Raw genomic sequence first — 22,669 nt, 5'->3', positions numbered from 1 at the left:
CAGCTAAAGAAGAAGTTTAGAGCAGTATCCTGTACTATCAGCCTGATAACGTTATTCGCCGATGACGCCAAACTGTGTAATATAACAAGCAAGAGCACAACGGACAATATGAAACACGACCTACTCCTATTGGAGCAATGGTCAAAGACCTGGCAACTGAGTTTTAATGCCAAGAAATGCAAAGTCATGCACCTTGGCAGTCAAAATCCATGCGAGACTTACACCCTAAATGGCGAGATCCTAGCAAGGACGGTTGCAGAACGGGACCTAGGGGTGATCATCAGTGAAGACATGAAGACTGCCAATCTAGTGGAGTGGGCTTCATCTAAGGCTAGGCAGATCATAGGATGTATACGTAGGAGTTTCGTCAGCCGTAAGCCTGAAGTCATTATGCCGTTGTATAGATCTATGGTGAGGCCCCATCTGGAATATTGCGTGCAATTCTGGAGGCCTCATTATCGCAAGGATGTACTGAGGCTTGAGTCGGTCCAGCGAATGGCCACCCGGATGGTCTCGGGACTCAAGGATCTCCCGTACGAGGAACGGCTGGACAAATTACGGCTATACTCACTCGAGGAACGCAGAGAGAGGGGAGACATGATCGAGACGTTCAAATACCTCATGGGCCGCATCGAGGTAGAAGAAGATATCTTCTTCTTCAGGGGTCCGACGGCGACAAGAGGACATCCATGGAAAATCAGGGGGGGGAAATTGCATGGCGACACCAGGAAATACTTTTTCACCGAAAGAGTGTTTGATCGCTGGAATAGACTGGTGATCGAGGCAAGCAGGGTGCCTGATTTTAAGAAGAAATGGGATCGTCACGTGGGATCTCTGCACAGAGTTAAATAGGGGAGGGTTATTAGGGTGGGCAGACTAGATGGGCCGCGGCCCTTATCTGCCGTCTTTTTCTATGTTTCTATGATACACTGTAGTTTTTATCCTCTTATGTGAATAGGGGAAATCCCTAGAGTAGTTGCACTTTGGGTTCTAATGAGCTGTAGCAGAGCCACCAAATATCTTGCCATGTGGAGCTACGACGCTGCTGAGCAATATGTTACATTACATTAGGGACTTCTATTCCGCCTATACCTTGCAGTTCAAGGCGGATTACAAAAGAGCTAACTGGACATTTCCAGTGAAGTTACAACAGTATTGGTTGGTTTTTTTTTTTTGGTTACAAGGGAGGAGAGGTAGCTGGATTAATTCCAGAAGAACTTGCAAATTGGATATTAAATTGACTGTACTTTACTGTGTGATATAACAAATATTTGTCAACAATTTTTATTTATTTTAAAATGTCTAGTCCTCACTATACAACCATTCTATGCAGGTTACAAAAAATTAAACATACGTAATTTCAGCAAACAAGACACAGTATCAATATATAAAAAAACAATAAAATAAAAAGCCCCACTAGCCCACCTTCAAACTTCATTGGGGGGGAGGGGGGTATCCTCAAGAAGATGTGCATTTCCAAATACATTTTCTGTCTATTGAGAAATGCCTTAACTTCAAGCATGCAGTTCTTCTCTCATCCACTTTCCCCTTTCTGTCCTGAGCCTGGGAGACAGTAACATAGTAACATAGTAGATGACGGCAGATAAAGACCCGAATGGTCCATCCAGTCTGCCCAACCTGATTCAATTTAAATTTTTTTTTTTTTTTTTCTTCTTAGCTATTTCTGGGCGAGAATCCAAAGCTTTACCCGGTACTGTGCTTGGGTTCCAACTGCCGAAATCTCTGTTAAGACTTACTCCAGCCCATCTACACCCTCCTAGCCATTGAAGCCCTCCCCTGCCCATCCTCCTCCAAACGGCCATGCACAGACGCAGACCGTGCAAGTCTGCCCAGTAACTGGCCTAGTTCAATCTTTAATATTATTTTCTGATTTTAAATCTTCTGTGTTCATCCCACGCTTCTTTGAACTCAGTCACAGTTTTACTCTCCACCACCTCTCTCGGGAGCGCAGGATAGCAGAATAGCAGGAAAAAAACCCTAGAAACTCAATAGGGACTACCCCAGAGGTCTCTGGGGGCCGCCATTGCGTCCCAAGCCTTGCATTGAAGAACACTGCCCTATAGAAATCTGGCATGATGCTGTCATCCACAAATACCTTAAACAGATACAATTCTCTTTTTCCTGAAGTTCAAGAATTCTGACTGAGGTTTGGGTTTTTCTGGTGGCTGCGCTTCAGTATCTTGGTCCCTGACCCATTGCTGCTCTATAATAACTGCAGGGCTGGAACATGTGGAGAATATCCTTGCTAAAGCCAGAGCAGTGCAAATAGATGAGATTCTCAGGGGAAGAGAATGTGGAGGAGTGTGTGGCACAGTGGTTGGAGCCCCAGCACCCTGGGGTTGTGGGTTCAAACCCCGCGCTGCTCCTTGTGACCCTGGGCAAGTCACTCAATCCTCCATAGCCCCAGGTACGTTAGATTGTGAGCCCACCGGGACAGATAGGGAAAATGCTTGAGTACCTGACTGTAAAAACCGCTTAGATAACCTTGATAGGCAGTATGTAAAATCCTAATAATAAACTTGAACAAAATATGTAAAATCTCCTGGGGTTTGTTTTTTGTTGTTTTTTTTTTTTTTTTTTTTGAAAGGGGGCCTAAAAAAATTGACACTTCTGCAAGACTCCCTAATTCTCTTCTCACAGCTGGGATTCAGTCATTTTACTATACAATCTTTGTAAAGCCTTCATTCTTCATAGCATGCATAAGTAATTGTATTTATTTTGAATCTATTGTAGTGCTAAAAGATAAAGGCTATACGACTCTTCAGGATGAAGCCATCAAGATTTTCAATTCCCTACAGCAGCTGGAGTGCTTGTCTGACCCCGTTCCTATAATTCAGGGCATCCTGCAGACGGGCCATGACCTGCGACCGCTGCGAGACGAACTCTACTGTCAGCTGATCAAGCAGACGAACAAGTCGCCCAACCCTGGCAGCATGGGGAACCTCTACTATTGGCAGATACTGAGCTGCATGAGCTGCACTTACCTGCCCAGCCGCAGCATCCTGAAGTACCTCAAGTTTCATCTGAAAAGGTAACAGGAAGATGGTATGGTTTGCTTAGGGGATTGTCAATGGGGAAAGGTGAAATTGGTGTTTCTGCCTTGAAGGGTTTCACCAGAGTTTTATTGGAACTGTTTACTGGTGATTTAAAAAAAACGATATTGTGGCTCTCCCAGATGATTCTTCTGGAAGCTTGCATCCTTGGCCTGCTCACAATGAATTTACCTTGAGTTTCTTAACGAAGAAACAACTGAGAAGGGAATCTGGTAGAAATGAGTTAAATGTAAGGGAGGTCCTTGGGAGCAGTTAGAATTTCAGATGGTTTCACTGGTCATGTGTTTGATATTCTGCCTTTCTGTCGTACAGCCAAAGCAGTTTACGTTTATTATATAGGGGTTAGAGAATGACAAGGTGGTTGTTACCCGCGGCTAGCTGCGAGTAGCCGCAGGTAACCAGCCGAAACAGGGAAAGAAAAATTAGTGGTCGCTGCAGGGACGGGGACAAGGCCATTCATCGCCCCGTGGAGCGGTGAATGGTCTTGTCTCCGCAGTGAGGCAATCAAGGATTGCACGGTTCAGCAGCCCCCACCCGCCCAATCGCAGCGTTCCGCCATCTCCCTCCCTCCACCTCACCTTAGATGCAGAGTTTGCCGGCTTTCTTTTTCACCCAGCCGCACGCTTTCAAAAAGCTGCACACGCGCGGCTGCTCGAATTGTTCAATCTTCTCCTCTGCTGCAACTTCCTGTTTCCGGTTGCGTCAGAGGAGAAGATTGAACAACTGAGCAGCCGCACATGCGGCTGGGCAAAAAAAGAGAGCCGGCAAACTCGGCATCTAAGGTGAGGTGGAGGGAGGGAGCTGACAGAACGCTGCAATCCGGCGAAAGGGGGCTGCTGGACCGCACAATCTTCCCGGCTCACACTAGGAAGGAGGGAGTGAAAGGGAAAGAGATTCTGGGCCAAGGGGATGAAGAGGGAGAGAAAGAAACCCACACCAGGAAAGAAAGTGGAGTACAGGCAGGTGAGCCAGAAGGGGGGCTGAAGAAAGAGGGAAAGAAGCTAGATGGGATTGAAGAGAAGAGACACATTGGTGTGGAAGAGGAAGAGAGGGGAAATCTGGACACAGGAAGGTAACAGAAACAGAGGGGAAATTATGTGCATGGGGACATAGGGACAGAGACATAAAAGGGACATACATGCCATGGGGATGGTATATGGACACAATAGGAGGGGCAATGCCAGATACATAGGGGAGATATTAGAAATGGGGAAAATAGGAACACAGAAGTGAGATTGTTTGGGGACCGAGCTCGCAGGCTTGCACAAATTACATTGTAACGTGCCATGAAAGTAAGAGGGAGGGAGGTAGGTAGATTGATAGATAGGCCGCGTGAGAGGAGCTGAAGGGTGGTAGAAAGGAACAGATGGTGAAGGAGGGAGGGAAGGGTGGTGGTGGAAAGGAATAGAACAGACATTGAAGGAGGGTGGAGAGGAACAGACCCTGAAGGGAAATGTGGAAGACAGAGTGGGGAGAAGACGCTGGAAGGGAAGAAGACAGATGCCAGATTATGGGGGAGCGGAGGGAAGAAGATGGGGTTTCAGACCAATTGGGGGGGTGAAGGGAGAGGCACTGTAACAGAGCAAATGGAAGATGCAGAGAGAAGACACACAGTGGATGGAAGGAATTGAATGAGAAGATGAGGAAAGCAGAAGCCAGACTACAAAGGTAGAAAAAAATTTCTATTTATTTATTTTCTTTTTGCTTTAGGATAAAGTAGTATATTAGTTGTGTTGATAAAAATTTATAAACAAAGCCCTGCCAGCTGAACATCTCTTCCTCTACTTCAGCAGCCAAAACTTTGATTTATAAGGAAGGAATAAGCTAAATATTGCAGTACTTATATGGATGCTGCGGGGATGGTGACGGGGCGGTGAATGAGATGGCAGTGACATTGACGGGGCAGTGAAGGGAATGGCAGTGACGGGGCGGTGAAGGGAATGGCGGTGACGGGGCTTATATGGATGCTGCGGGGATGGTGACGGGGTGGTGAATGGGATGGCAGTGACAGTGACGGGGCGGTGAAGGGAATGGCGGTGACGGGGCGGTGAAGGGGACGATGGGCCAGGGATGGGGCAGTGACGGGGACAGATTTTTTCCCTGTGTCATTCTCTAATACAGGTAATTTCTCTTTCCCTAGTGGGCTCACAAATTAAGATTTTTTTGTACCTATGCATAATAAATGCAAACCTCTCTGAAAGGGTGGTATATCAAATCCACGTCCTTTTATCTTATTCAAGCATTCCCCCTGTGCCATAGTCAAGTGGATGGAGACAGGGTTTTTAATCCCCTCAAGTTGAGCACATATGACCTGGGGTTGGAGAGTATTGGCAGCCATGCATCATTTGCTCTGAGATCTGATTTTTTTTCATTGCTCCTATGGAGGGATAATTTTTTAAAAGGCTCTTTGGTGTGGAAAGCCTGCATTACCTTCTGGGGGAGGGGCAGGAGGAATTTTCAGTAAAATTACCCCGTAGTTTATATACATAAGTACGTGCCTCAGCAAGACAGCATGCCCTTATATATGCACTGAATCTAAGTATTCCCATAGACATAGTTTGAGCTGGACAGTGGTGGAGTTGCAGCATACCTGAGTATTTTATCCACAAGTACATTCATAAAGTACACAAACACATTTACACCTCTTTTGGAGGATCGACTTAAGAAACTGGGATTGTTCTCCCTTGAGAAAAGGAGACTGCGAGGGGATATGATCGAGACCTTCAAAATACTGAAAGGAATCGACAAAATAGAGCAGAAAAAATTATTTACATTGTCCAATTTGAAATGGACAAGAGGACACGGAATGAAGCTAAGGGGGGACAAGTTCAGGACAAATATCAGGAAGTTCTGCTTCACGCAGAGAGTGGTGAACACCTGGAATGCTCTCCCAGAGAGGAGGTTATTGTGGAATCGACCGTCCTAGGATTCAAAAGCAAACTAGATGCACATCTCCTTACGAGAGGCATAAAAGGATATGGGTGACTAAAAATTACCACACTCAATATTCTTGGGAATTATAAATATATAAATATAAATTTTCTGTTCTAGTTAACACCTTCTACAAAAAAGAAAATCTAATGTAATAAAATATATTTCTAAGTACCTATTTTACTTATAATTTTAATGCACACTATTGTCTATTTTTCTGTAAACCGCTTAGAATCCTAACGGAGTTTAGCGGTATATAAGAAATAAATTACATTACATTACATTACATAACATATTAAGAGTATAAATATTCAATGATAGTGCTCAGTGAAAGCCATTCAGAACTTCAAGGCATGAAGAGCACGGGACTTTACCAGTTGTGTCTTAAATCCATCATGGCACTCCTCCCTTCCTACTACTATAACTTTTAAAGATTTCAAAAAGCTAAAACTGAAGCTGTAAATTTATATAAGTATATAAGTAGAGGAGTACTTATCTCAGCTGGTGTGCTTTGCTGTTAAGGAGCCCCGGCTTCTGCTTCAAGTCCAATCAAGTGCTCAGTGTTCAGTGTTCCCCACCATTCAAAAATCCCCAAACAAAAATCAAAAATACAAAAAAGTCACAATCCAACCAATCCATGAGATAAAAATCCATATAATATTCTGTTAATCCTTCAACTGTGAGGAAGTTCAGAAGTGAGGAAGCTTCTCAGAGGAGAAGCTTCCACCCACACACACGCGACTGCAGGCAGGCTCAGCCGGTTTCAGCAAGTTATATTTGCCGTGAAGGTAAGGAGGAGGGAGGGAGATAAATTCGGTAGGTAGGAAGGAGGGAAGGGGCCGCGCGTGATTGGAGACCGCTCCACGGGGCAGTGGATGGCCTTGTCCCCGTGCCCACAGTGAGCACTTCCCCCCTCACCATTTCGGCGAGTTACCCGTGGCTAGCTGCGGGTAACAGCCACTGTGTCATTCTCTACTTTACAGTTTTCACATCCAGAAGTTGCCGTAGGATGCTCTCAGAAAAATTGCTTGAATTTATTTAGATTTCTTGAGAATCTCTCTGGAATTTCTTTGCTTCATAACTAGAATCAATTCAGGTTAGTTTGCAAGGAGCTTGGAAGAAGAAAATGAAACACAACTGACTGTGGAGATTTGAGGGGGGGAGAGGTTTGCTAAAAAGCTTGAAGGTTAATCAGTTTTTCTCTGTGAGCCACATAAGTGACTGAGGTTAATGTTTTGTTTGCCAGGATACGGGAGCAGGTTCCAGGAACAGAGATGGAGAAATATGCTATCTTCACTTATGAATCTCTTAAGAAAACCAAGTGTCGAGAGTTTGTGCCATCCAGGGATGAAATAGAAGCACTCATCAAGAGAGAAGAGATGACCTCCACGGTCTTTTGCCATGGTGGGGGCTCCTGCAAGATCACAATCAACTCTCATACCACAGCTGGAGAGGTAGGAAGGCAATACACCTACCTCCACTGTTGCACAGCACCCAGCCATTCATGCCTCACTTCACACAAAATATTGGTCACCTCATACTTACCTACTAACCTTTTAAAGCACTGAGAGGAGAATAGTGGGTGACGGTTCAGGCTCTCATTGTATTGGGTAACCCTGGGGGGAATTAATTTTTTTATTATATTAGGTATTTATATACCACCTATCAAGGTTATATAAGCGGTTTACAATCAGGTACGCAAACATTTTCCTTATCTGTCCCGGTGGGCTCACAATCTAACGGAGCAATGGAGGATTAAGTGATTTGCCCAGGGTCTCAAAGAGCACACAACACACGCACAGCAGGAGCTGCTGGAAGTTTGTGACGCAGTGGTTAAAGCTACATCCTCAGTACCCTGAGGTGGTGGGCTCAAGCCCATGCTGCTCCTTGTGACCCTGGGCAAGTCACTTAATCCCCCCCATTTCCCCAGGTACGTTAGATAGATTGGGAGCCCGCCGGGACAGAGAGGGAAAATGCTTGAGTACCTCAATAAATTCATGTAAACCATTTTGAGCTGCCTTGGTATAGAAAATTGAATAAATAAATGAATTATTCAATTCTAGGGGGCATTCCCATTTGTGCATTGCAAGGAGAGCTCATTTAAATACTAATGAGTTTCTTGTGATGCATTTGCATAGGGTTTTTGGTGGCTGCTACAAGGATCAGTAGCAGCCATGGAGAACCCTTTTGAGCAACAGCAGGAGGGTTTCCATGCCAGGACACCAGGAAGTTCTTCTTCACCGAAAGGGTGGTCGATCGTTGGAATGAACTTCCACCTCAGGTGATTCAGGCCAGCAGCGTGAAGGATTTTAAAAGGAAATGGGATACACATGTGGGATCTCTAGGGGGGTAAATTCAAGGGGGTAGGGTTGTTGGGGTGGGCAGACTTGATGGGCTGTGGCCCTTTTCTGCCGTCATCTTCTATGTTTCTATGTTTCTAAGTTAAGACTGTTTTGATGAGCCTTACTGACACGGAAACCTTTTGTGCACCGGAGCCTCGGTGGTTTTCAACCTTTCTTTTGTTGTGATATACCTGACAGACCATGTTTGTGTGTGACACACTAAACACTGTAGTCTGAACAAGAAAGCCCAAAATATCATTCTTTTATAGTTAGAAGTGAAGCAAAGGAAATATAAACTGTTCTCAACAGAATTTACTTATTTTTATGAATGGTTATTGAATTAAAGGGGTTTTTCTCACAAAAGTTTTAAATTTTGCTTGCTTCATTTGTAAGAAATCTGGGACCAATGTGCTGCCCACAGTTTTTCCATATCTGGACGAGTAATGGACAATTTCACACTAAACTGTAAACATCAAAGATTTTTTTTTTTTTTTACACATAGAGAGCTAGACTGTTCTTTGCAAAAACAAAAATCAGTTTTGGTATCACCTCACTCTCTCTAGCACCGAGCGCCTTCCTTTGCAACAACTTTTATGTTTTTTTAACACTTCTTTCCCTTCACTCATTACAAAAACTATCCTAGGTCTGTAGCCACAGATCTCGGTCTCCTCTGTATCCACTTTGAACCTAATGGATTGGTGGTGTCATTGAATGATAGCTCATCTACCAGAGCTGTGAATGCTGCCTTTATAACGTGCCCAGTGTGCTTGGGCACTGGAATTGGTTCCAAGTTTCCATGTGGCAGCAAATCACTGCCATTGAACCAGTAAATGCAGCTAATCTTGCTTAGCTCTAATGAGTGAGACATACATGGCTTGTCAAACTCTATTTTGGAACAGTTTCTATGTTTAAGAGGGCTATAACATCAAAATGTTCTAAAACAGTGGTCTCAAACTCAAATCCTTTGTAGGGCCACATTTTGGATTTGTAGGTACTTGGAGGGCCGCAGAAAAAATAGTTAATGTCTTATTAAATAAATGACAACTTTGCATGAGGTAAAACTCTTTATAGTTTAAAAATCTTTCCTTTTGGCTAAGTCTTTATAATAGTATTGTCATTTATAGCTAAAGAGACATATGATCAAGAAACGGTTTTATTTTATTTTTGTGATTATGATAAACATACCGAGGGCCTCAAAATAGGACCTGGCGGGCCGCATGTGGCCCCCGGGCCGCGAGTTTGAGACCACTGTTCTAAAACAAATGATAGTGAGAGTCCTGTAAAAAGCTTGGAGCTTTGAGGCATACCCTTTTTTATTTAATATGATTTAAAAATAATTTTCATTTTTACATGCTTTAAATGCTTTAAATAGGCTGTTAGCGTACTTGTACAGGGTTGTAACTTAGTAGCATTTTGCTCTGTGTTCTCTTTTCCCCTACGCCCTCTTAATTCTAGTCTGTGTTTTGCATTAGTGAAATTCTGGGTCTGTTCTTCCTTCAGGTTGTTGAAAAGTTGATCCGAGGGCTGGCCATGGAAGACAGCAGAAATATGTTTTCTTTGTTTGAATACAATGGCATCACCAATAAAGCAATAGAAAGCAGAACCATTGTAGCTGATGTATTAGCCAAGTTTGAAAAGTGAGTATTTTATTACTGCAATCAACCAGGATCATACTGCCTATTGGAGAGGTTTCATCCATCCATTTGTCTATCTTTTATATGCAGAGGCACAAAAAGACACACACACATATGACATGCATACATATCTGAGGCAAGCATACGCATCTTGAGGCACGCATATGCATCTGAAACGCGCACGCACACTCTTCTGAGACACACACACGCATTTGTGAGACACACGTGCACCTATGCATCTGTGAGGCACACGCATCTGTGAAACACACACACAAATCTGTGAGACATGCATCTGTGAGACACACACACAAATCTGTGAGACACACACACAAATCTGAGACATTAATCTGTGAGACGCACAAATCTGTGAGACACACACGTGCATCTGTGCAACACACATCTGTGCAACACGCAAAACGCATCTGAGCGACACGCAAAACGCATCTGAGCGACACGCAAAATGCATCTGAGCGACACGCAAAACGCATCTGAGCGACACGCAAAACACAGCTGAGCAACACGCAAAACGCATCTGTGCAACACACAAACCCACACAAATTTGCAAATGGAGGAAGGGAAAATGTCATTTTGTCACACTATAAGTGTACATTTTTTCAACTTCTTATTTTAGTAGTGTTTTCTTATACCTGACCTATTACTAGCAGCTACTGTGTAGCATAGTTTTTGGGCTTGACGCAGGTAAAAGTCTAAAACAGCCCCACAGCCTTGCCAGTATTTAGTTTTTTTTATGAAAGTAGGGTCTCCTACCAGTGTAATTTGAATCCCAACACTGTGGTACCTCAGTAACTGGTATAGAAGGGGGTTGGCACTGCTGGCACCAGACACAGTAGCAGGGTTATGGGATGCACACAAAAAAAAGGTATGAAGAGCAAAATGCCCCATTTACAAATTCTAAGTAAGTGAGGGGGAATGACTCCTGTGCACTAGTAAAATGCCCTCCTTTCTATTTCCCTTTTAGGCTTGCTGTTGACACAGAAGCTGGAGATATGCCGTGGAAATTCTACTTCAAGCTATACTGCTTCCTGGACACTGAAAATGTGCCTAAAGACAGTGTGGAATTTGCATTCATGTTTGAGCAGGTAAACTCAACATAGGCGGCAGAGTCACTGGGGCCATGACCCAACTATTTTGCCCAAGCCCACAACAGCAACTAGAGATTTGGTTCATTTGGTCTCTCCAGCCAAAAAGGTGTTCCCCTGTCCCTGAGATACTGATTGTTAGAGCGGGTGCAGTGTTGCTGATGGCATCATGTGCTGCTCGGCTGGAGACTCTCACACATGGAAGATAGCTTTGTCACCTACAAGCCTTATTGCAATTACACTTCCCCCTCTATTCGCAAATTCTGTATCTACGCATTTGGTTATTCGCGATTTTTGACCAGAATTTTTTTGTTTCATTTTTCAGGCTATTTTTAGCTCTGTAAGCTCCCCCCCCCCTTAAGCCTTACCTGGTGGTCTAGTGGGTTTTCAGGCAGAAGCGATTGTCCAGCGCTCCTGCCCCGTGCAGATCGCTCACAGGAAATGGCTGCCTTGAGCTTCCTTGGTCTCTCGAGCCATTTCCTGTGAGCGATCTGCACGGGGCAGGAGCATGGGAAGATCGCTCCTGACTGAAAACCTGCTAGACCGCCAGGTAAGGCTTAAGGGGAAGGGGGCTTACAGGGCTAAAAATAGCCCGAAAAATGGGAAAAAAAATTTTCTGGTCAAAAATCGCGAATAACCGAATCCGCAGATACAGAATTCGCGATTACCGAGGGGGAAGTGTAGATTGAAGCTGTGGACATTTAGGGCCTGATTCTACAAACAGCACTTAGTGGCACCTATCTCCTAGGTGCGGTTGATGAAGTTATCTCCTAGGTGCTGTTTACAGAATTGTTCCTAGTGGCGCCTTACAATTTAAGCGTTGCTAGTTGTCCTAATATTAGGCGCCCATATATTAGGCACCTAGTAACGCTTAAGTCATACAGCCATGTTGGTTATATTGAGTTTCTAATTGTGTGTGGGCATTTTCTTAGCTTTTTTATTTTTTGTTTCTGCCTTGGAGCCCCAAATACTTTTAAGATTTTATTGTATAGAGATATGAGCGAATAGATGCTCATGCTGTCTCCTTGTTCTCATTTCAGGCTCACGAAGCAGTTATCAGAGGTCACTACCCAGCCCCTGAGGAAACCCTACAGGTACTTGCTGCATTGCGGCTCCAGTATTTACAAGGGGACCACACTTTGCACACCACCATACCTGACACTGAAGAAGTCTATCCACTGCAAAAGCTGAAGTCCCGCATTGCACAATCCACCAAAGCCTTCACTCCCACTGAGCGGCTGGAGCGTAAGCGCTCTGGTTTCTTGGAAGGAACCTTGAGGAGGAGCTTCCGTGGTGGCAGCACTGTCAGCAGACAGAAACTGGAAGAGGAGCAGATGTTGGACATGTGGATCAGAGAGGAAGTGTCGGCTGTCAGGAGCAGCATCATTGACAAGTGGAAAAAGCTGCAAGGCATGACCCAGGAGCAGACTTTGACCAAGTACATGTCTGTGATCAGAGAGTGGCCTGGCTATGGTTCAACGCTATTTGATGTTGAGGTGAGCACTAAAAGCCATGGGGTAGATAGGTTCCATTAAGTAAATCTTTGACAGGGTGTGATATGGTAAAATATTGCAGAAGAAAGGTTGTATGTGAACTTTCAAAGCACACAGATAATCCTCACAGCCTGCAGAGAATCCATTTTTTTCCTGTGGACAGTGTGGGTAGTTCTATACCAGGATGTTTCTGTTTAGGCACCCTGAGGACGAATGATAAGAGCCCATTCTATAACTGTATCTGGGACTCCAGATTCCATTATAGAATACTAGAGCATAGCCCAGCATCAGCGCACCTTACGTTACCAGGCCCAAGTTCCAGCCATAAGTGGCACTGCATAAATGCAGTAGGGAGTTGACACACATAACTTAAAATATTTTGGAAGTTAAATGTGTAAGTGGGAGGCTCTGCCTATGTCTATGCCCTCTCCTCCCTTGCCTTTATGTGCTATGTAAAGTACATGCACTCTTACCGAATTGTGCTTGGGAGCCCTGCTTGCAGTTTTTGCAGGTAAGTATGGCATGTGGGTAAATGGCAAAGCGGTATATAATAAATAAAATTTGATTAAAAGACAGAACTCCAAAAAGAACAACAGAAAAGGTAAGTAGTGGCCAGCTGCGAATGGTCAACAGTGCTGTTCCCCAGCACGAATTAGACAAAACTCAGAATTTATACCAATAATAGTAAATGTATTTATTTATTTATTTCCTTTAAGATGTAAAGTACATTGGTACCTTGGATTACGAGCATAATCCGTTCCAGGAGCATGCTCATAATCCAAAATGCTCGTTTATCAAAGCGAGTTTCCCTATAGGAAATAATGGAAACTCGCTTTGATACGTTCCCACCCCCCAAGGCCAGCGGCACTGCTCTATCCCCCCCCCCACAAGAACCGGCATTGCTCCCCCCGAAGGCCCCCTGCAATCAATCCAGCACCCTCCCCCCGTGATCCGTCCCCCCCCCCCCGTGATTGGGCACCCCCCCTCCGCTTCTTACTGTCATCTGGGCCTGGGCACCGGCACCAGCATGTCCTGTGCGTTGGTGCCGGTGCCCGAAGATCGGCCTCCTCTTCTTGCTGGGCCTTGAGCATCTGCACATGCTCAAGGCCTGTGAGTTCACATTCTCTCCAAGAATCTCGGAGAGATCGTGAACTCGCAGGCCTTGAGCATGCGCAGATGCTCAAGGCCCAGCAAGAAGAGGAGGCCGATCTTCGGACACCGGCACCAACGCACAGGACATGCCGGTGCCGGTGCCCAGGCCCAGATGACAGTAAGAAGCGGTAGCAGAGGGGTGCCGGATCGCGGGGGGTGGGTGCCGCTCGCAAATCGAGGCATGCTTGGTTTCTGAAGTGCCGATTTTGCGAATGTTTTGCTCGTCTTGCAAAACACTCGCAAACCGGTGCACTCGTAAACCGAGGTACCACTGTATATCTGAGTACTTTGAGAATCAGAATAAATACAGAGTAAACACAAAGTAAATACAGATTAAATTCAGGTAACTTCTGTATAAGAGTAAATATAGATAAATTGAGTGAAGCAAGATGGGATATCAAACCAGTGATTTTTCCACTCTCACTTCAAAAATCCTCTCCTGTACCTTTGTTTTTTTATCCTTTTCCTGTTCATCCGTGCTGTTTTCACTCAATGAGAGACACTGTTTCAGTGAAACCGTCTGAAATCCTTCACCTGACAGGGATACTATTTGAACCCCCTACATCCTACAATTAATCTTTTATAATTGGTATGTTATTACCAAGATTTTCTGCAAGCATCTTATCACCTAGCAAGGACAAACTATCTATTTGTTCTTGTTATTCTTTGGGGGGGGGGGGGGGGTTTCAGGAAGAGATGTTCACGTGGTGTCCTCATGATCACTCGCATATGTCTTAAGAGTACTACTTGTGTGGCATTGGATCTCTGTAGGTCTAAAAAGCAAATGGCCTAAAAAAGCAAAATACATCCATGTCCACAGTCTCCTTAGGATCCCAGAAGGACCTCAGGCCTATTATGCCTTATACCTCAGTAGTAAGGAAGATAAAAGAAGATAATACAAGCCCATAAATGCTAATATTCTAAACATTTACACATGCAAGGGGTGTGTAAATTCAGGTCCCTAGAATAGAGAATTACCCTAAATTTGTCTACTAGAAACCTGCAGTGAAGTCCAGGGAGAAAATAGGTGGGCTTCATTTACGAAGGATTTTCTCCAAGGTCAGGCAGCACATTTTTCACATACCGGTGACATTATGCGACTGTAAGAAGTCTTTGGCAAAATTACACTTTGCATGTGCGAATTCCATCCCACCTGATGTGAGCATGCAGGACTAGCTGTCTTCATTTTTCCATGGATCAGAGAGGTCACATTTAGTGAACTCTCCTCAGCGCGTCAAATTTGATTCTTTTTCAGAATGCTTTCCCTTGTGGTACATAGGTCTTATTATTTCATACTTTTGTGCGCTTCCCTTACACTAGTTTTTAGAAAGTTTAGGTGTTTTTTTGTTGTTGTTTAAGCTCCCAAGATCTACTTGTCAGGGAATTTGTTTATTATTAAGGATAATTTTTTTCATCTCTCTCAATTCAGCCATTTGATGTCACATTGGCTATTTTCTCCTCAGTGTTGCAGAACTCTTTGATTTCAAGCAGGGTTCTAGGTACAACAGAGACATTTCTGGGACTGACCACCATAACTAGTGTCTCATGCTTATGCCTTGACTCTGAGTCATCTAATTGCATTCTCTGTTTAAAAATGCAGAAACAGATTCAAAAAAGCAGAGGTGCCTTGTGCAAGAGAATTTTGGCCCTTTTAGGACCGATCCATCAGCATCAGAGACATTTGTCCTCATGGCTGGAGGAGCTATATCAGACACTGGGAGTGCACTGGCATAAGAAGAGGTTTCCCCCTGCCTCGACAGTAGGGCACCAGTAGGGCCTCTTCAGTTTGGATTCAACATTGTCCTTGACAGCACCAAGGGATCCTGATTTTGTGTGTTCAGCAAAGGTAAAGAAGCTCTGACATCAGTCCCCTTTGAAGCAAAATGTAAGGATCCCCAGGTCATCAGCACTCCCAATACCTCAGAAGCATCTGTGCTGCAAAGGCCGCTCCTCCTCCGTGGAGTTGGTGCTTATGTCTCCTGATTGCTAGGACCAGCCTTCCGATTTAGCACCAGCATCTTCACAAGCTGTCCCTGAACTGACACCGGCCCCAGCCCCGCCTTTACTGATGCTTACCCCTGAGGAATGGTTCCATGCTGTGTTACAGGAGTATATGGAGCAGATCTTGGCTCTGCAAGATGCCAAGGCTCTTAGGACTTTGATGCCAGACGTGGCTCCACTCCAGCCGATCCTGGCAGCCCATGTCTTGTCTGTCACCCATGTATTGACAGTGGAATCTAGGAGGGAGCCGAGGGAGCCGGTCATCCTTGGAAGAAGCAGTGCTCCTCCCTAGCGTCCAAGTCAGGACCTGCCCCTTAGTGCTCATGTCCTGAGTCTAGAGGTCAATCTAGTCAACCGAGGCAGACTCGGTCTTCTCAAGGAGAGTACTTTTCTTTTCTAAGTCTCATTCCAAACGTTCCTGGGTGTCCGAGGGCAGAGGAGATCTCAGAGAAGGGCTCGCTTGGTCTGCCTTCAGAAACCTCCCTACCAGAGGAGCTCTCCTTTGTTTTTTTTGGTTTTTTAAAGGGAAATGGCTAGGACAATTCCATTTAAGTTGGATGTGGAAGATGAGCCCAGAGTTGCTTTTTTGGACATCCTTGATTAAGGATCCCCCTAAGGAAACCATGACTTTGCCCATGCATGACATCCTTCAGCAGGCACAGATGAAGAATTGGGAGACCTCTCTCTGTGTGCAGTTGGTTCCCAAGAAGGCAGACTCAATGTATAGCTCTAAATACCATTCTTAAAAGTTGTTACCAGGCAAGCAAGTATACCAGAATGAAAAGGCATATGAATATAAAAAGAAAATTTAGATCTTTCTATTTTAGCAAAAAATTTCTCACATGATTTTAGCTCTGTACGTGAATCTAATAAATCTTTACTTAAACATTGGCTGGGCTTCTCTTTGATTAAAGTTTGGGCTGCTTAACAGATTTTGCTAAATGTTGTGTTTTTGTTTTTGTTTTTGTCAATTAGCAATAGCAGGTATGCCTACATAAACAGAAAATTAAAAAAGCAAATTTTATTATAAGTACTAGACTAGAGAAAGCACCAGGAAATACCAATCCCATTGGGGTGTTGCACTTTTGGGGTGTCTACTTCTTTCACAGTTCTAATGCAATTAGTGGGGGTAATTTTGAACATGGGGTTTTGCAGTGGGTACCATTTGCAAAATTATGCAGTTAAAATGGGCTGGGATTTGGGATAGTCTGGGACCAGGGCTTAGTTTTGCGGAAGGCAGGAGAATCCATGCACAGGTTATCCCTCTGCTCTTTCAATGGATGCCATCAGTTCTCGCAAGTCCCACAAGAACCGACAGCAGCCATTCAGGGAGCGGTGCAGGCCCAGGCTGGAGCACAAAAAGCTCGCTCCTGCCTTGTGGCCACTGGCCGTGAGATCTGAGGCAGCCATACAGCGATGGAGGGGCAGGAGCGCGGAAAGCTCACTCCTACTGATACACCGCTGGACCACCAGGATTTAAAAAGATACGGGGTGTTGGGTAAAAAACTGTTAGTAGGCTGGGACGGATCCCTCCTGTCCCGGCCTACCACTAGATGACCAGATGCAATATTTGCTCCATAAGGTGCACAGACATTTCCACCCACTTGGGGGGGGGGGCTAGAAAAAAATACGTCTTAAGGAGCGAAAATTACGGTAGCAATAACTTCATATGATTAACCTATCCAAGTAAAGTTTTGCCAACATTTCTTAATCTGAATGAAAATCTGCATAAAATTATATGAAGCAAATTATTTTGGGTATTTGCCTATATTTTTAAGCTTGCATCCTCTCCCCCTTCCTCTGTGTTAGCTATGGATTTGATTATTGTCGAAAGCATTTCTTCAGTCTTAATATATTCTTTGTTTTGCCAGTGTAAGGAGGGTGGCTTTCCACCAGACCTCTGGCTGGGAGTCAGCGCAGATGCAGTGTCTGTCTACAAGAGGGGTGATGGCAGGCCTTTGGAAGTGTTCCAGTATGAGCATATCCTGTCTTTCGGAGCACCACTCGCAAACACCTATAAAATTGTGGTGGACGAGAGGGAGCTTTTGTTTGACACCAGTGAGGTAAGGGCTGAGGTACTTTGAAAGATGCTAATACTAGCGTTATCTTATAAGAAAGGAACCACAGTACAGTAGTACCTTGGATTACGAGTATAATCCGTTCCAGGAGCATGCTCGTAATCCAAAATGCTCGTTTATCAAAGTGAGTTTCCCCATAGGAAATAACGGAAACTCGCTTTGATGCGTCCCCCCCCCCCCCCCCGAGAACCGGCATTGCTCTCCTCGAAGGCCCCCCTGCGATTCGGCACCCCCCCTGCCTCGAACCAGCACCCCCCCCGCCACGATCCGACCACCCCCCCCCCGACACGATTGGGCACCCCCCCGACACGATCCGACCCCCCCCCTGACACAATTGGGCACCCCCCACCACGATCCGACATTCCCCCCCGACACAATTGGGCACACCCCCCCCCCCCGCCGCTTCTTACCCTCATCTGGGCATTCTTGAAGATCGGCCTCCTTGTCTGCTGGGCCTTGAGCATCTGAGCATGCTCAAGGCCTGCGAGTTCACGTTCATGTTCAGAACGTGAACTCGCAGGCCTTGAGCATGCTCAGATGCTCAAGGCCCAGCAGACAAGGAGGCCGATCTTCAAGAGTGCCCAGATGAGGGTAAGAAGGGGCGGGGGGGTGCCCAATCGTGTCGGGGGGGGGGGGCGGATCGTGGCGGGGGGGGGGTGTGCCGGTTCGAGGCAAGGGGGGTGCCGGATCGCAGGAGGCGTGCCGGTTTGTGGGGGGGGGGGGGTACTCGTAAATCGAGCCATGCTCGGTTTCCGAGGCACCGATTTTGCAAATGTTTTGCTCGTCTTGCAAAACACTCGCAAACCGGTGCACTCGTAAACCGAGGTACCACTGTATTTTGCTGCAGACCTTGTGCAATCATCCTTTTTCCTTGTACAAAACTAAATCGGATACAGTGATGGGGTGAATTATTTCAATTTCAGGCATCCTAAATTTTATGATTGGGGGAGCAGATTATTAAGTTTTGAATAAACGAACGTATTTGTGCTATCAGGTTCTTTCTCCCCTCTCCCACTAAGCTTTTGAGATATTTCTAGGTGCTTTATTTTATTCTTTGTGACAGGTACCAGACAGCTTTGGAAACAGCTGTCCTCTGTCTATCCCCTAAACAGACCCCTGCAGGGGAAGCAGCAGTATAAAATTCTCACACTGTTCTTGCAGAGTGTTTTTCAACCCTGCTCTGGAGAGATCACCTCTGGGTGATGCAGTTCCTATGCCCATTCAGTACTTGGGTAAAATTAGCAAGGGAAAGAGAAGAACATGGTGTGGGCATCCCCTGCAGGCAGCAAAGAGGCATTGAATGGCATCTGCTGAAACATAACATGACATAACTTTATTTTTCTGTACCGCCTCAATCAAAAGAATTCTAGGTGGTTTACACAAAAGAGAAAAGCGAAATACAAAATATTAATGGTAAGAATACAGCATATTAACTAAAAAGACAGTAAAAAAATTTAAGTCAATGCAGTAAAATTATTATGTTGAGAATAAAACCTCGAATTAAGAGATAAATTTATCAAATAGTACTGTCTTAATTTCTTTTCAGAAGGCGCCGTAAGACAACATGGCTCCGCTAATATAGTTACCCAACCAAGACTGTTGTTTACTTGCTTGAAATGCAAGCATCCTGTCTTTAAAAAAGACTTAAATGTACAGCCTAAAATCTTCGGGTATGCAAATAAGTTACAATTCCTGGATATCCTCACCATCCAGTTAAAATAATTTAGTGGTTCATGATTTAGCAGTGAAAGGGGGAACTGTGAGCACCGCAGAAACAATTTACTAATAGAATATTTTTTTGTATGTAAATTAGCATATGTTTGATTTTTTTTTAAACGGTTTTCTTGCTTTCCTTTTTTTTCTCCACTTTCTTCTTGACTGTGCAGGTGGTTGATATTGCAAAGCTGATGAAGGCTTACATTAGCATGATAGTGAAGAAACGCTATAGCACATCCCGATCAGTGAGCAGCCATGGGAGCCATACCAGCTCCAGGTGAATGCGGAGCACACTGCCGCACCATTACCACTCGATGTATCAGTGCTCATCCAAAGCCAACCGCAGCCAGAAAGGAAGGCAAGGGCAACTTCTAGTGAAGACCTCAGGCCGGTTCATCCATGGCTCTGCCAGAGACTTTTCTTTGAAGAGTCCTGCTAGAACAAAGTATTTCCAGCACATACTAGCAATAGCCTGCTAGACTTCCAAAGCTTAGTTTCTTTGAGATGATCTGTGCCTTAAAACTTGATGCCACACTGCCGCCGAAGCAGGGAAAAAAGTGCCTTAAAATGAAACCAGCTTGCATTGACCCAGACTGTTACCGAGGCGAATGTTTGCTGTGCCATTCCAAATACCATGTCTGAAAGAAAGAAGGAAGAGAGACTACTTCCACTTGTGCACTAATTTAAAAGGACCGATTCCTCTATGAAGAAGTATTTGTTTGGGAAAGCTGCTGGCAGCCTATCTTAACATTTTTGTTTTATTTCGCAGTGTGAGGTGCGAGTGTGTGCGTGTGTGTGAATGTATGCTTCCATGTGTGTCCTACACATTAATTTTAATCCATATTTTAAGACCATTAAAGGAAAGGGAAAAATAATGTGCAATGGTGTAAACAGTCGGTCTGTATATTTTAATAGTTAAGAGCTATAGTGGTTTAATTGAACCATAACTTTATTCAGCCAGTTCCTTTCATACCTTTTTCTAAATATGGATTTCATCTATTAAAATACAGTTTTTACTGCAGTGTTTCATATGTAGCAAGTATGCATTCAGTATGTACTGTATTATAAAACACGGGATAAGAAACCATATGTATAGACCAGTGGTCTCAAACCCGCGGCCCATTTTGCCACATGCGGCCCACCAGAAACTATTTTCAGGCCCTCGGTATGTTTATCATAATCACAAAAGTAAAATAAAACGGTTTCTTGATCATATGTCTCTTTAGCTATAAATTACAATATTATTATTATTAAGACTTAGCCAAAAGGAAAAATTTATAAACTATAAAGATAGTTTTACCTCATGCAAAATTGTCATTTCTTTAATAAGACATTAACTATTTTTTTTTTCTGAGGCCCTACAAATCCAAAATGTGGCCCTGCAAAGGGTAAGAGTTTGAGACCACTGGTATAGACTGTCTTACTATAAAGATGTAACGATTGATATTATTATCTGGTCTGTTTTTAGAAGATATTTAGTTATAACAGTATTGATAAGTGCTCTGGTTAGAAGCTGCACATTAAACAGAAGAAAAAAAAAGACTGAAGCCCTTTAATCCACTGCTAACAGGGCTTGGCATGTATCTCGGTGCCACCCTGCGAATAACATCTTTGCCAGTTCCTAATAAAATACCTGTAGATAAACAAAGAATAACATCCAGTGAAGCTGCTGCTTGTGGGGTTTTATTTTTGTATTGAAAGGCTGTAATGTGAAGCAAAACTTGGATCAATAATGTATTTTGGGGGAGGGGGGTTGTTGCAAAAGGAGAAAGGTATGTTAGGACGTGGTCCTTCCCTGCCCTTTACCCTTTATAAGAATTCAAGCTTATTTGTTATTATAATGTCTGGCAATTAAAAATCCTTGTTTAGCATATGCGTGTGTAAGACTTTCAATTTTTATTTAATAAAGAGAATAATTATATAACAGGGCACCTGTGTAAAAATGTAGAAATACCTTTATAAAGCAGGCATAAAATAGATGAAAATATATGCCTTCATTTGCCTTATATAAAATAAACTCCCAGAATAATCCCTAATAGCACGTACATGCTCCAGTGGAGTCATAGCTGAAATGAGGTCTGCGATAAACAAAAAGAGCCAGCAAATTACCATACTAAAAATCAATGACACAAACAATTTAGAGAACCTACCAAATTCATGAGTAAAATGCCACCCAAAGAAAAGAGCCTCTTTAGATTTAATTAAAAGCATTTTACCTCATAGCACTATAATCACTCACAGTATTTTCTTTTTTTCATTCATCCAAAGTACCAAAATATTTTTTTTCTTAAAAATCAGGTAAACCATGGCTTATGGAATCCTTAATCTATTTTCCTGTGGGTGTCTGGTTTGTCATAAAATAAAATCAAGTATTAATTGTGCTGAGAACAGATCTGAACTGTATGGTTTATTCACAGAGTGCCATTGTACCAAAGCCAGGGTTGGTGTTAAACCTGCTTGGAGCCCAAGGCAGGTTTCTTTTCTTCAGTTTTGGGACTTCTGTAGCATGGGTAACTCATAGCAATTGCCTAGTTTTCACCCCTCTAGCCCCTCCTGACCAAAACAACTGATACTGTTATATTTCTGTACCACTAGGAGGCAGCACACATAGCAACCACTAGCAAACTACCCTATCCAGTCAATAGGTGTCATGATTAGTGCTGCCCGATTCACGATTCGAATCGATTCACCGATTTTATTTTGGTTGAATCAATTCGAGTCGATTTAAAATGTAAAAAAATCGGCCTCCCGATTCGGTGACGGACCCTCCCCCTCACCCCTAAAGCAGGATCGGCAGTGCTGCCTCTTGCTAGCTGGCTGCTGCCACTCCTGCTTTAGAGGGGGGAGGGTCAGTCGGGAAGTACTGCGGTGTCTGGCTTCCCCCCTGGCCTGCGCATCCAATTACCTAATGCCTGCCTCAGAGGAGGGGCAGAACCGCGGCAGAGGGAAGACAGCTCCTAAGGCCTATGGCAACCTGCAAGGATCACTAAAGTACTGGCAGTTCTCTCTGCAGGCTGCTCCATTGCTGGCTTTAGGTAAATGGATATGCGGGAGGTCAGGGAGGAACATGCAGGCCTTCAGGGGGAGGTGCAGGCCTTCGGGGGGAGGTGCAGGCCTTCAGGGAGGGTACAGGCCTTCAGGGGTGGTG

The 22,669-nt window shown here is 44.3% G+C and overlaps 1 protein-coding gene across 1 annotated transcript in view; it reads left to right on the top strand.

The window, feature by feature from the left end:
* MYO10 (myosin X) overlaps positions 1-20,737 on the top strand; it is a 522,066-nt gene extending 501,329 nt beyond the window's left edge. Inside the window, exons 35-41 of the mRNA XM_033935250.1 lie at positions 2,755-3,052; positions 7,252-7,459; positions 9,848-9,984; positions 10,961-11,081; positions 12,122-12,577; positions 17,599-17,790; positions 19,692-20,737. Of these exons, the coding sequence (XP_033791141.1) occupies positions 2,755-3,052; positions 7,252-7,459; positions 9,848-9,984; positions 10,961-11,081; positions 12,122-12,577; positions 17,599-17,790; positions 19,692-19,802 (1,523 nt within the window). The 3' untranslated portion in view covers positions 19,803-20,737. The remainder of the gene's footprint in view (positions 1-2,754; positions 3,053-7,251; positions 7,460-9,847; positions 9,985-10,960; positions 11,082-12,121; positions 12,578-17,598; positions 17,791-19,691) is intronic.
* The last annotated feature ends 1,932 nt before the right edge of the window (positions 20,738-22,669 follow it).

The sequence above is a fragment of the Geotrypetes seraphini genome, chromosome 2 (assembly GCF_902459505.1).
Source record: "Geotrypetes seraphini chromosome 2, aGeoSer1.1, whole genome shotgun sequence".
Lineage (NCBI taxonomy): Eukaryota > Metazoa > Chordata > Amphibia > Gymnophiona > Dermophiidae > Geotrypetes > Geotrypetes seraphini.
This window is presented reverse-complemented; position numbering and strand designations above follow the sequence as displayed.